This window comes from Trachurus japonicus, chromosome 9, assembly GCF_045865225.1.
Source record: "Trachurus japonicus isolate A0001 chromosome 9, Traja_1.0".
In the NCBI taxonomy this organism is placed as follows: domain Eukaryota; kingdom Metazoa; phylum Chordata; class Actinopteri; order Carangiformes; family Carangidae; genus Trachurus; species Trachurus japonicus.
Genome location: NC_140915.1, coordinates 32,445,311 through 32,458,113, shown reverse-complemented (window position 1 = coordinate 32,458,113; position 12,803 = coordinate 32,445,311). Strand labels below are relative to the sequence as shown.

The window sequence follows — 12,803 nt, the reverse complement described above, 5'->3', positions numbered from 1 at the left end:
AAGCAAAAACTACCTCAGTGTAGTTTCAGATCTCATCTCTAGGCTCTCTCTCTCTCTGGAACTCTAGCATTGAAAGGTCAATGAGTTTTCTGAGTGATTGAATAAAAATAAAGCAGATCTCAAAGAAACAAAATCCTGTAAAGTTGGATGTTGATGTGATATCACAAAGGTATAGAAGTCCTGACAGCTCATTTTAGGCATAGTTTCTGAATACATACTGTACATTTTTCTCTGTGGACTTAGCACTTTGAGACTTTCACAGGATTTCTATAGAACCTAGACCTGCTTATAATAAAAAAAAAATCTTACTTGATACAATACAGGACCTTCACGTCACCGAAAAAACTGTCTGGAAGCACTGACATACATTATTCAGAAGACAGTGATTCAGCATCGACAAGGCCCTGATTTCATTTCCTCCTCTTGTTTATACAGGTATTTATAATCACACTTATTGGCGACATCAAATTCCAGCATTTCAACCCGGTCCTGGAAACCTACATCAACAAGCACTTCAGCGCCACTTTGGCTTACATGTGAGTCTCCGTTCTGTATTTCCCATCTTTGATGACTTCACGCTGTTTATTTTTAGAGCTTCTTTTGCTCCTCTTCTCCACCTACACCCAAATTACCAGCAGACCTTGATGCCTGACTCACTCCCTTTTTCAGGAAGCTAACCAGGGTGCTTAACTACTATGTGGGCCACGCCGAGGAGCCCCTCCTGACTGAGAGGCTCTACGTAGCACTCAAAGCCCTCAAGTACCTGTTCAGGTTCATCGTGCAGTCCCGGGTCCTGTATCTCAGGTATCAGAAACGCTGCCATCTAAGAATACAATTTGCACTCTTTTATTCTAAGGAAAATTTCTTTTGATGCAATTCCTGGCCTTTGATTCTCAGATTCTATGGCAACAGTGAAGATGGGGATGCGTTTTTCAACTCCATTCGCACCCTTTTCTTATCTTTCAACACTCTGATGGACAGACCACTTGACGAAGGAGTGAAGATAAAGGTAACCTGCATACTGTAGTGGTAGTTGTACCCTAAATGTTTTACAGTTTCACCACTTTCTTGCTTTTTTTTTCCTTTTTTTAGCTTGGAAATAAAACTAAATTGCACCCAGTCAGCCTTGCTTTAATTTTCAGTCTTGGCATTTGTCAGAGTATGCATGTAAATGACTGCAGTAGTCCAGCTGTGAAAATGAGTTCCACTATTTCATTGACAAGTTATTGAAAAGTTTTACAAATGAACTGCAGAAAAGGTGCAGGCTTCCTGTCGGCAGTCTCACTGAGGTGAGGAGAAAGAATCTGGTAAAAGCTTGTTTTACCAGATAGTGGAAAAAACATGCTTCAGTCTGATGAGACCAGATTCTTCTCTTTTTCAGGGGGCAATATTGAAATACCTGCCCAGCATCATTAACGACATCCAGACTGTGTTTGATCCCGTGGAGCTCAGGTAACTCTCCAGAGGCTCTGCGCAGCAGGAAATGATAATTGCCTGTCTCAGTGCAAATTATCGTATTTACTTCAGAGTAAAGGAGGTGTTATTCTCAATTCTCAATGCTATAAAATTAGCCCATCATGTGTGCTGCTCATTAGTCCTCTGTGACAATAATTGCTAGATGTGAAATGTGAATAGGATTAAACTTGTTGGAGCTACTCCTTTACCGCTTTCCTTACATTCTCTTTTCAGCGTCCTCCTCGCAAAGTTTATTGAGAGCATTCCTGACTCTCAGCTTGTGCGTCAGAAGCTGGGCTGCATGTGTAAAATGGTGGAGAGTGACCTTTTCAAGCAGCCAGGTAGGAGTCCTCAAGGCTCAAAAACCACATAATGACATTTTACACAAGATGAAGGGGGAAAATAAGAGCCCTGCTTGGCATGACACCTACATACAAGTTTGTCAGGTCAGCTCCATTAACAGAAAATGTGATGTTTGATCCAGCGAGCTCTGTGTTTTTTTCCCTCTGTTCTGTTGGCACAGATTGTCGAGATGTGCTTCTGCCACTTGTTACTGACCAGCTGAGTGGGCAGCTGGATGACCACTCGAGTAAGCCTGACCATGAGGCCTGCGTCCAGCTGCTCAGCACGGTGTTGGACAATTTGGACCGCAAGGATGTGGTGAGGAATTTACCCTTAGACACACAGACACAGAGATAACGAGTGCAAAGGGTCATTACATCCAAATTACAGAAAAAGAAACATTTAGTCAGAATGACATTGTGGATATAAGCTAAGAAAATGAGCTTCCTGGGCAGGGATGGCACGACTCATTTGAAATGAGGTGAAGTGCTCAGGCATCCGTGGGGAGCTGTTTGCAGCTGTTTGGCGTTGAAAGAAGCCAGTTGAAGTGATTGGGGCCTCTCTCTGTAGAGGTTGTCCAGGCATGTCCGTCTGCAGGAACGCCTCAGGGCAGACCCGGAGCGCTCCGGGGGGGCGTTTAGCTCCCATCTGGCCTGGGAGGATCTTGGGATGGCCCTGAAGGAGCTGTAAAGAGAGGAACATCTGGGCTACTCTGCCCAGGCTGTTACCACTGTGAACAAAACCCAGCTAAGTGGGTCTAGGTCACAGTGGATGTGAAACTGAAGTAGGTGAAGTGGGTGGAGAATCTATTTATTTTGTCCATACTTTGAACCGTCTCTCTTGGACATTTCTGCCACCCAGAGGTCAATGGAATCCAATTGACATTATCATTTAAAAACAGCAAAAAAAAAGTCATAAAGTGCATCACAATGATATGAAGAAAATCAATGTAAGAATTAAAATAAAAATACATTCAGACAGTTGGTTTGGTTTGCTTGCAAAACATTTTTCACTTCCATCATCACTTAAACCAATTAATTTCTACCACTAAGTTTTAATTAATGCATCAGAAAATGGCAACCCGAAGGAACACCATTTCCTAAAGGGCGAGGTGACATGTCAGAAAATTATTCAACTATCATCGAGGACAAGGGAAAAATATTAAATCCTCACAAATTAATTAGAGGGTGTTTGTTTGATACAGATGTGATTTGTAGTTGTAAAATAACTCAAAGAAATAATTTATTATCAGGACAAGTTATTTCTATTCTAGTTTGTCTCATCTGTCTGCTGATATCCATGGTAACTGATACAATCTTTCTAAGAAGACGTGGCACAGTTAATTTTTAAGTGTTAAATGTCAGATATGTCAGAAAATTGGCAGCACTTTAAAAGATGTGAAAAAAATAGTGTTTTTATATTTTTTTTTTATAATTTATAATCCCTTTAATAGTGACAGTGCTGTGCTGTCTGTCTCTGGCAGCGTGTTTCAGCTGGTTATCATACCTGAGGCTGTTCTGTCGTTGCAGGGTCCAACCAGAGGCCACGTTCAGCTGATAATGGAGCGGCTGCTGCGCAGGGTTAATCGCACTGTCATCAGCATGGATAGATCCTCCTCTCTCATCGTAAGACAGTGTGATGCTACTGCCCAAATATGTCCCTGACATTTACATTCTCAGTATCAATTCTAATATTCATAACAGTGACATCAGCTACAGCTAAATATAGTATTATCCTGATGTATCAATAACTAAAATACAACATGTGCAGGTTTTTTGGGGATATTTTACTCTCAAATCATGAGAGTAATAGAGGACTTTTTTGTTGCAGGGCCACTATCTTGCCTGCATGACAGCAATCCTGAAGCAAATGGATGACTTGCATTACGCCCACTACATCGGCACCTTCAAGACAAGACAGGATATCATTGTAAGTGTCCCCGGTCCTCCCCTGTTGGCTACATCTTGTCCTGGAACATCTCATCAATAACAGGCATTAAACCACCCAGGCCACTTACTGCTCCTTAAGAGAATATTGATTATAGACATTTCATGCAGTGGATTGGAGTGGCATGATGAGGATGTCACAGAGCCTCCATTAAGCTGTAGGAGCATTATGTGTGTGTCTGATATGTAGCGGCATGGCTGTGGATTGGCTTCGTTTGGTTTAAACAGATATCACTTACTGTGTTTCTTCAGAGCAGCAGTGTGCGTGCACTTTGTCTAAAGCTGCTACTTTCCCCTCAGGACTTCCTCATGGAGACATTCATCATGTTTAAAGACCTCATGGGAAACGTCTTCCCCGCTGACTGGATGAACATGAACCTGGTGCAGATGCAGGTCTTCCTGAGGGCCATCAACCAGTACTCAGACGTCCTCAATATGTATTTTCTGGATCAGGCACATTTTGAACTACAGGTGCGTCTCATGTCCTCCCCCGCCTCGGTAGAGGTTGCATTTTTTATTAAACACAAAATCAAAAGCTTGTGTTATGAGAAGTTAATTATGATATTAATATTTGAAAACCCTGCTCCCCTCACAGCTGTGGAATAACTACTTTCATTTGACCGTGGCGTTCCTCACTCACAAGACACTGCAGCTGGAATCCTTCTCTCAAGAGAGACGAAATAAGATACTGAACAAGTAAGATCATTTACGATTCATCAAAAAGATTATTTAAATGAAGAAAAGTAAATTCGAAAGTAATTTGGTTTGACTCTGCCACAGATATGGAGACATGAGGAAGACGATTGGATTTAAGATCAGAGATATGTGGTACAATCTCGGTGAGTCCGATAATGCTGCGATTATCATAAGAGTTTGAGAAATTGTTTATTTTTACCTGTCAGTTATGCAAGTTGAATAACAAGACAATATTTTTATTGTCCACTTTCACTGTATGTTGTTGTTTTGTTTATTACATTATTAGATTTGGCCTCTGTTTGTTAAGAGATGAAAACGCCTCTTATAATGCAGCCTCTCAAATCATATTATGATATTTCTGTGTGATAATATTTTGTTGTCCCTCAGGCCCACACAAAATGAAGTTCATCCCAGCAATGGTCGGACCCATGCTGCAGGTCACACTGGTGCCTGAGCCTGAACTGAGGAAAGCTACCATCCCCATATTCTTTGATATGATGCAGTGTGAGCATAACTTCAGCCCTGGACGAACATTTGAAACGGTAAAAAGCTATCTCAGAAGTTCAGCACTTTCTTGTTTTCTGTTTGAGCCTGACAGAAGCCGCTCCTGGCTAAATATGACATTTGTGATGTGTATGATGGTGTTTTTTTTAATTCCCTTCTTATCTTTGCAGTTTGAAAACGAACTGATAACAAAATTGGATCAAGAGGTAGAGGGGGGCCAAGGGGATGAGCAGTACAAAGTCCTCCTGGAGAAAACGTAAGGCAGAGGAGCAGATCAAATAGAAAATGTTCTTTTATTCTAAGGGTTCTATAAGTTGTACAACGCACGGATCATAAATCCCTAACTCCTGTATAATGGGGAATTCATAAAGGATTATTTCTCAAATACAACAAAGGATATTCTGATTGCCCTCTAGGTACTAGAAGGACAAGAGGGTCTGGGTCTGTTAGTTGTGAGCAACCTCTTATCGATAGTAAACACTTGAGGACTGTATGTACGACCCCAGACAAAAACATCAGATTTTAATGTTCTTGTCAAGAGAAAAAAACTGGCAAACTAAACTAGAAATAACCTTTTGCAGCCAGATAGCAGTGTGTGAGGAGAATGTGTTTGGATGTGCAGGTTACTGGAGCACTGCAGGCGCCACAGATACCTGTCCCAGTCAGGAGAGGAGCTGGCTCTGCTGCTGAGCAGCCTCCTGGAGAATCTGCTGGCGTATCGCACCATCACTCATGACGAAAGTCCAGAGCACCGTATGAGCTGCACCGTCAATGTGTTGGTATGCTCTGGGCCCTGTAACCAAAGGGTTAACACTATTTGTACATGCACATAAAGCAAGTGCAAATTGCCTGAGGGAGAATGTTTTCAGAGAAATGCTTTTTTTTTTTTTCTCTGCAGAATTTCTACAAAGAAAAGAAGAGGGAGGACATTTACATCCGGTGAGTGAGATAGACACAGTGTGTGGTGTGTGGACCAAATTGCTACCTTTATCTAACTGATGTCCTCCTGCGACCAGGTACTTGTACAAGCTGAGAGATCTGCACCTGGACTGTGAGAACTACACAGAGGCAGCCTACACTTTGCTGCTACACGCTGAATTACTGGAGGTCTCTGACATATAAGTCTTTTTTTCATTTTAAACAAGATGGGATTTTATTATGTTGTAGCTGTTTCACCTTCTAAATGTTAATGTGAGTGTTGATTTAATGCCTCATACATTTGTATCCACAGTGGTCTGACAAGCCCTGTGCCCCTCATTTGATACCTCGAGACGGGGAGCATGTGTGGACCCAACAGGAGCTGAAAGAGAGGCTCATCCAGGAGATTATATGTTACCTGGACAAGGGAAAGGTGGGTTTTCACTGTTCTGCTGCCGGCCTGGCCCCAAATAAATCATGAATTACCCCAAATAATGTATGAAACCTTGTCAGTTAACATTGTGACACTCCAGAGGAAGTTACTAAAGCTCACACCCCAGCCACAGGTTCTTCTGCAGCTCATTGGCTCCTGCAGACTGACAGTTTTCTCTCCAAGCGGCGAGGTGGAGAATTTTGTAGAGGACAGCCGCGGGAGCCAGATGGCAAAGTCTAGCATGTGCTCCTGTGTTTTTATGTTCGTGTTTTTTATATCCCTTTTTAACTGAGCGATGCACATGTCTTCTCAGATGTGGGAGAAGGCCATTGAGCTGGGCAAGCAGCTGGCCAAGATGCATGAGAGCCACATGTTTGACTTCATGGAGCTCAGCCAGCTGCTGGTAAGAGGATATGTACATTGTAATTCAGTGCTACACAACACAAATACTGTCACTGCCAAATCTCTAAAATACCCCTGAAAGAAAGGCAGAAGTGGTTATGAAAACAACTTGAATGCAAATGATTTTATTGTTCCTGCCTGGTTTATGCTATTGAAATGAGTGGGATGAGTGTAGTGGACAGGGATTGTGTGCTGGTTTGAGTGTGATTTGTTGAAAAAAATAACTCAATGCTTGGAAGAGGAGATAAGTATTTGTTAGTCTGTTTACTGAACTCATTTTTACCCTGATAGTGCCTGCTGATTCTGGATTTGGGTTGTATTATGAAGGATCTAATTCTCTAATTGCTCAGTATGACTGTGCTTCAAAAATCTACCCACAAAAGAAAATGAGTAACCATTTTTTGTCTTTGCTTTGTGTTCTTTTTATTCTCTGAATTGTTTAATTCAGTTTTTCCAACTACTAACAGACAAATTACAAGAAACTGTGTGTGTACAACAGCCTTGTCATCTCCCTTTTGCTCTGTCACAGAAAAAACAAGCCAAGTTCTATGAAAATATCATGCATGCGATGCGACCACAGCCGGAGTACTTTGCTGTAGGATATTATGGCCTTGGATTCCCTTCTTTCCTCAGGGTAAGAAAATGATTACCAGTTTCAATAAATAGAGACTTAGAGAGACCCTCATGTGTCTGTGCTTGTGCAGTGTGCTGGGTTTTGAAACATTTCTCAGGGCAATGTGCAATAATGCCGATAAAGGTTATTGGCTTTTTGATGACACAAAAGAATGTCAGGATGAATACCGACCTGTCAAGGCGCTGAACAAGAACACCTCTCATGTATTATGGAAAATGAGCTCCATCATAATTCTAGCTTTTTGTTCCGTTTCATTCGTTGTATTACGTGCGTCCACTGCAGAACAAGATGTTCATCTACCGAGGGAAAGAGTACGAGTGGCTGGAAGACTTCAGCTTGAAGTTGCTCTCTCAGTTCCCCAACGCGGTGCGGATGACCAGCACAGCCGCCCCTGGAGACGACATCAGCAGCTCTCCTGGACAGCGTATCCTCAATTAATGAGTCGCACCAAGGCTTTTTAATTATCAAGATTTCTTTAGCCATGTTAGCCACACAGCTCTGGGGAAGCACGTTCAAGATGAATTGTAAGAACTTGTCATCTAGCGACCTCATCAGATCAATATTTAATTTGTCCAGCAGGTTTATGACCAAACACCCTACAAAACCAATTCCCATCAGCCTCAGCTGTAATTATCTGTTTATTGCTAATTAGCAGCTGTTAGCATGCTAATACACCATACCAAGATGGTGAACATGTTTAACAGTGCGCCTGCTTAATATTAGCATGTTAGCATTGTCACAATGAGTGTGCAGACATGAATATTTAGAGTGCAGCCTGACAAAGCTGCTCACATGGCTTTAGACTCTTGTTTGACAATTACAGGAAAAAAAAAACCTCATCCTGTACAACTTGTCGTTATCTGCTCTTCCACGCTGTTTCTGGTCTTATCCTTAGCTGAACTCCACAGACATCCAGTGCTTTACTGTCAAGCCTGTACTCACTGTGCCGCACCAGTTTAAAGACAAGGGGGTTCCAGAGCAGATATTAAAGTGCGTAACAGAACACTTAAAGGCTGATTTATTTTCTCGTGAACACGCTGGGATTTATAGTTCTCTGGTCAAACCACTAACTCATTGCTGTCCTTCCCTGTTCTATTGCAGCTATTACAGAACCAATGAAGTGGACCAGTTCCAGTACTCCAGACCCTTTAGGAAAGGTGAAAAGGACCCAGACAATGAATTTGCAGTGAGCACTTTTTAAATTTACTTTTAATTACTAATCTTAAAAAAAAAAAAAGTATAAACAACCCTGTGTTTGCACATACCTCACTCTGAAGACTAATAAAGACATTAACAACAACAGCTTTTATTGTGTTATTGATATTTACTCTGCCCTGCAGACAATGTGGATTGAGAGAACAACCTACATTACTGCCTATCGCTTCCCTGGGATCCTGAAATGGTTTGAAGTCAAATCAGTCTCAGTGGTAAGAAGCAAGCGGGATGCTCTAACTGTGTATTTTTTCCCTGTGTTTTTTCTCTTTAGTCATTCCTCTAATTCATATTATTCCTCATGTAATTCTCCCGGTGGCAGGAGGAGATCAGTCCTTTGGAGAACGCCGTAGAAACAATGGAGATGGCCAATGAAAAGCTGAGTAACCTTGTCCAGCATCAAGCCTGTGATCGCTCACTGTCCATCAACCCGCTGTCCATGATGCTCAGCGGCATCGTCGACCCAGCTGTCATGGGCGGCTTCTCCAACTATGAGAAGGTCTTAGTTCTTTAACATGATTACTTGTTTGTCTGTTCCTGCACTTTGCTAAAAAAAAATCAGTCAGCGTTTTTAATCAGGTCATTTTTACTTAGATTGCAATATCCTTGAAGCGAACACATGCAAAAAAAAATTACAACAACAATTCCCACTTTACTTGCTACATGCAGAGAAATAAAAATAATTACATCTACCATAGCCATCAATCACAAAAATTGTGACTATCGCTCCACAGACTGAACCTGCTAAATCAGCTTCAGGTTGTTTGCACAGTTAGTTCTAAAGTCATTGATTTGGAATAATGCACTGATATAAAATGTTGCAAAGCTAAACTAATAACATATAAGTAAAACAACTGCAATATTACATGAATTTGTGGATTCTTTTTTTTTTTCCATTAATGTGACTTTTAGCTGGCCTCAAGCCTCTTATGAGCAGCAAAGTTTTATTCATGAGGGAGCCACCGTGGCCTCTTTTGTCATGCTGTGAAAACCTTTTCATTGTTGCTCGCAGCCATGTTTAAAGCAAAAGCGTGTTTAAAATTTCCATCCTGTTTTCATCCTCTGTAGGCGTTCTTCACAGACACCTACATCCAAGAGCACCCACAGGACCACGAGCGCATCGAGGTCCTCAAACACCTCATTGCTTTACAGGTAAATCCCCTCTGCTGTGGTCCTCACTTACCCTGCTCTGAAAGTAGAAGATGTTCTCGTAACGCTCAAGTGCCCGTCTTCCCCTTTTCAGATCCCTCTCTTGGCAGATGGGATTCGCATCCACGGGGAGAAGGCGACGGAGCAGCTGAAGCCCTTACACAACCGTCTGGTTTCTTGTTTCCAAGACCTTCGGGAAAAAGTGGAGAAGCATTATGGCGTCATAACCTTGGTGCGTTGCCAGCCGCAAACTCAATTTAATGTAAGAGGGTGCCAACTTAAGCTATTGGCCCTCTTGCCTTCCTATCAAACGCTTCTCATTCAAAGCAGAGTGTACATTATATTAGCGCAGGACCATAAATCTTCCTTTAGCCAGCCCAGTGCGACCCGTGTTGTGCCTGTCATTGTGCTCCTCCCCTGCCAAGATTCCCCGATGACGCTTAATCCCATTTGTGTGTTGCAGCCCTGCTCTCTCACTGAGAAGAAGAAGAGTCGCGTGGGCTCGGTGGTGATGCCCTACATCATGTCCTCCACCCTGCGCCGCATGTCCACCGTCTCAACCCTCTCCAACGCCTCCTCAGGCCTCTCCAGCGGCTCGGCGTCCTCCGACGGGCCCTCCTGCATCTCCTCCCAGGAGTCAGTCCCTTCATCTGTCCCCTGCTTCACTTTTCCCTCCTGTCTGGTTTTGGAGTTTGTGTTCCTGTGTTGTGTCTCCACCGGGGAGACCGTTTACTTCAAACACTGATTTTTGTCTTTGCTCAAATCAAAAGCTCTGTATGTCACTGATTGTACGTTTCTATCTCTACCTCTGATTGTTCACGTGCAGTTCCTTGTTGTCCCGTCCCACCGATCGCAGGGCGTCTGTCCTGTCCCGCTCAGAGGAGGACAACAGGATCGCCAGAAAAAACAGGAAGGAATGGAGCGTGAGCAAATCCCAGGTCTTACTGGAGCGACAGTCAGACACAGATGAGGTACAACTTTAATGTACAGGAGCTATTTTGATACAACTGTTTTCAGTGCAGTGTAAAACATACAGTACCTCAACTCAGGTGATTATATAAACTGAGACTAGGAGACCTTATTTCATCCTAATAATACACTTCTATTTTATAGCTGTGAATTGGGAATAGCTCCATTTCTCTTTTACATGGATTTCTTTGCTTTCCACTTGTATCCAGACGCCTCCGGAGAAGCAGCAAAGGCCCAAGAGTTTACAGATAGAAGGCCGACGAATCACCCTCTCCCTGTTCCAGGGTGTTTCATCCCAGCTCAATCTGTCCGGCCCTCTCAGCCCGCTGCCTGGCTCTCCACACACACCACAGACACCACGCAGTTCCAGTACGTAGCAAACAAAAAGTTACCTTGTGACAAACAATACAGCCTTACTGTTTGTCTTATTATTATTTTCTTTAAAAAAAAAATAAAAGGAAAAGAGGACTGCCATGTCTGCTAACTGTGTGTAACCGCCTCCTGGTGTATAGCACTAATCAGGTCACACAGCCTGAAAAGCTCTCATTTCCTTTCTCCTGTGGTAGGCTACTCTTCGCTTCTCAGTGACAATGATGTCAATACGATTGACACCCCAGGGACACCACCACCCATGCCTCCCAAGAAACACCCGCACGAGATTGACAACCTCAGGATGTCTTCAGAGGTACGGCTGCTTGCAGAAAATAGCACACTCACACTGTTGCATATTTAATGGCATGTAAACGTTAAAATATTCTGTTTTTATTTCTATTTGAAGTCTTAGCCTGAACTCCTCTTTTCTCACAGTTCACTCCACCGCTGCCAATGAAAATCGAGAGCAAGCCTCCTCCACCCCCTCCGAAAACGCGGAAGTCGATGTTCCCCTCGTACGAGCACACCCCCCAGTAAGGCTATACCTACGCACAGGCCTTAAAGATTTCATTAATTCTCTGATTTGGCTGAGATGAGAAGTGCAGCCTCATTGGTGGCACTGTGCAAACGCCACAGTGGAGCGCGGATGCAGGGCCATCTACGTGGGATGTATACCAGATACTCAGCAGGGAAAAAAGTTCTTTCTGATGCAAGTCAGTAATAATTCCAAACAGGCCTTTTGTTCTCGAGTTTCAGCAGTTTAGTTTTTAAGCCGCGAGGCAGGATGTGTATCGGGTTACTGTTGTATTAATGTACAACTGTAGAGCAATGATTCTGGGTGCATAAGGTCATGACAGCCTTTGGATTCAGTTTTTGTTTTTTAAGCAGTAACGAAACAGTGATTAGATGCTTTTATTCTGTATTCTTATTCTTGAAGAGAAGTCACTACGGTGTTTTTTTGTTATCACTAGCAGGGAAAAGGAATGACCAATGTTGCAATGTAATATTTTGTTTTTATGTGTGGAAGTGACACTGGATGACTTATCCCCCCACCCCCCACCTCCCACCTCCTCGCTGTGTACTGGCATTCCATATCCGAACAGGAAAAAAAAGCTGCATTAGACACAATGTCAAACTTGATCAAGAGCAGGGAACACAATGTACAGAATGTAACTGATGTTTGGAAACGTGGTTATTTTATGTTTGACGGTGGTGTCGAGTAACAACACTATGATCAAACCCGATTTCTCTAAACCGCAAAGTTTCAGAAACACTGGATGGCAATATTGAATGTGGTACAGATGACATGTTTGTTTTGATGTGTACGATGAACTGAATACTGTAACTGATGCTTCCGAACTGCATCACATTGATGTTGATGCTCAGTGGATGTTTCTCCTTGAAGGAATAGTTCAGCATTTTGGGAAATGGCCTGATCTGCTTTCCTGTCCAGTCAGATGATAGATACCACTCTTGATGCACAGATAGCCTACATGTGTCTGGATGGATAAATACAGAGCTGGAGCCAGCAGTTTGTGAGCTTAGCGTGGCATAAAAACGGGAACGGAGGAGAACAGCTAGCCTGGACAAAAACATTTCAGCGGTGTTGATTAGTGAGCTCTCATAACGCTGGATTTAGTTTCCAGTGGATGGAGACATGCTAGCTGTTCCTCTCTTTTAGCCAAGCTAAGGTCAGGAGCTTTCCCCTTCATCAGCATATTTACTCCACAGACATGAGGTCGGTACCTGTCTCTGGACCAGGAAAGGGATA

The 12,803-nt window shown here is 42.9% G+C and overlaps 1 protein-coding gene across 2 annotated transcripts in view; it reads left to right on the top strand.

Annotated features, from left to right (window-relative positions):
* The window catches only part of dock5 (dedicator of cytokinesis 5), a 31,459-nt gene extending 18,656 nt beyond the window's left edge, over positions 1-12,803 (top strand). Inside the window, exons 21-51 of one of the 2 annotated variants that reach the window (XM_085787449.1) lie at positions 436-536; positions 670-804; positions 898-1,009; positions 1,382-1,452; positions 1,690-1,796; positions 1,979-2,115; positions 3,327-3,422; positions 3,628-3,726; positions 4,044-4,214; positions 4,339-4,439; positions 4,524-4,582; positions 4,827-4,981; positions 5,114-5,199; positions 5,566-5,722; positions 5,842-5,882; positions 5,960-6,050; positions 6,175-6,294; positions 6,608-6,697; positions 7,226-7,330; positions 7,613-7,754; positions 8,239-8,320; positions 8,432-8,516; positions 8,671-8,757; positions 8,865-9,041; positions 9,611-9,694; positions 9,786-9,923; positions 10,155-10,327; positions 10,518-10,662; positions 10,870-11,029; positions 11,227-11,345; positions 11,468-12,803. In XM_085787449.1, the coding sequence (XP_085643575.1) occupies positions 436-536; positions 670-804; positions 898-1,009; positions 1,382-1,452; positions 1,690-1,796; positions 1,979-2,115; positions 3,327-3,422; positions 3,628-3,726; positions 4,044-4,214; positions 4,339-4,439; positions 4,524-4,582; positions 4,827-4,981; positions 5,114-5,199; positions 5,566-5,722; positions 5,842-5,882; positions 5,960-6,050; positions 6,175-6,294; positions 6,608-6,697; positions 7,226-7,330; positions 7,613-7,754; positions 8,239-8,320; positions 8,432-8,516; positions 8,671-8,757; positions 8,865-9,041; positions 9,611-9,694; positions 9,786-9,923; positions 10,155-10,327; positions 10,518-10,662; positions 10,870-11,029; positions 11,227-11,345; positions 11,468-11,569 (3,528 nt within the window). In that variant the 3' untranslated portion in view covers positions 11,570-12,803. Of the gene's footprint in view, positions 1-435; positions 537-669; positions 805-897; positions 1,010-1,381; positions 1,453-1,689; positions 1,797-1,978; positions 2,116-3,326; positions 3,423-3,627; positions 3,727-4,043; positions 4,215-4,338; positions 4,440-4,523; positions 4,583-4,826; positions 4,982-5,113; positions 5,200-5,565; positions 5,723-5,841; positions 5,883-5,959; positions 6,051-6,174; positions 6,295-6,607; positions 6,698-7,225; positions 7,331-7,612; positions 7,755-8,238; positions 8,517-8,670; positions 8,758-8,864; positions 9,042-9,610; positions 9,695-9,785; positions 9,924-10,154; positions 10,328-10,517; positions 10,663-10,869; positions 11,030-11,226; positions 11,346-11,467 lie in introns of both variants that reach the window. The other variant, XM_085787448.1, reaches the window with a different exon arrangement.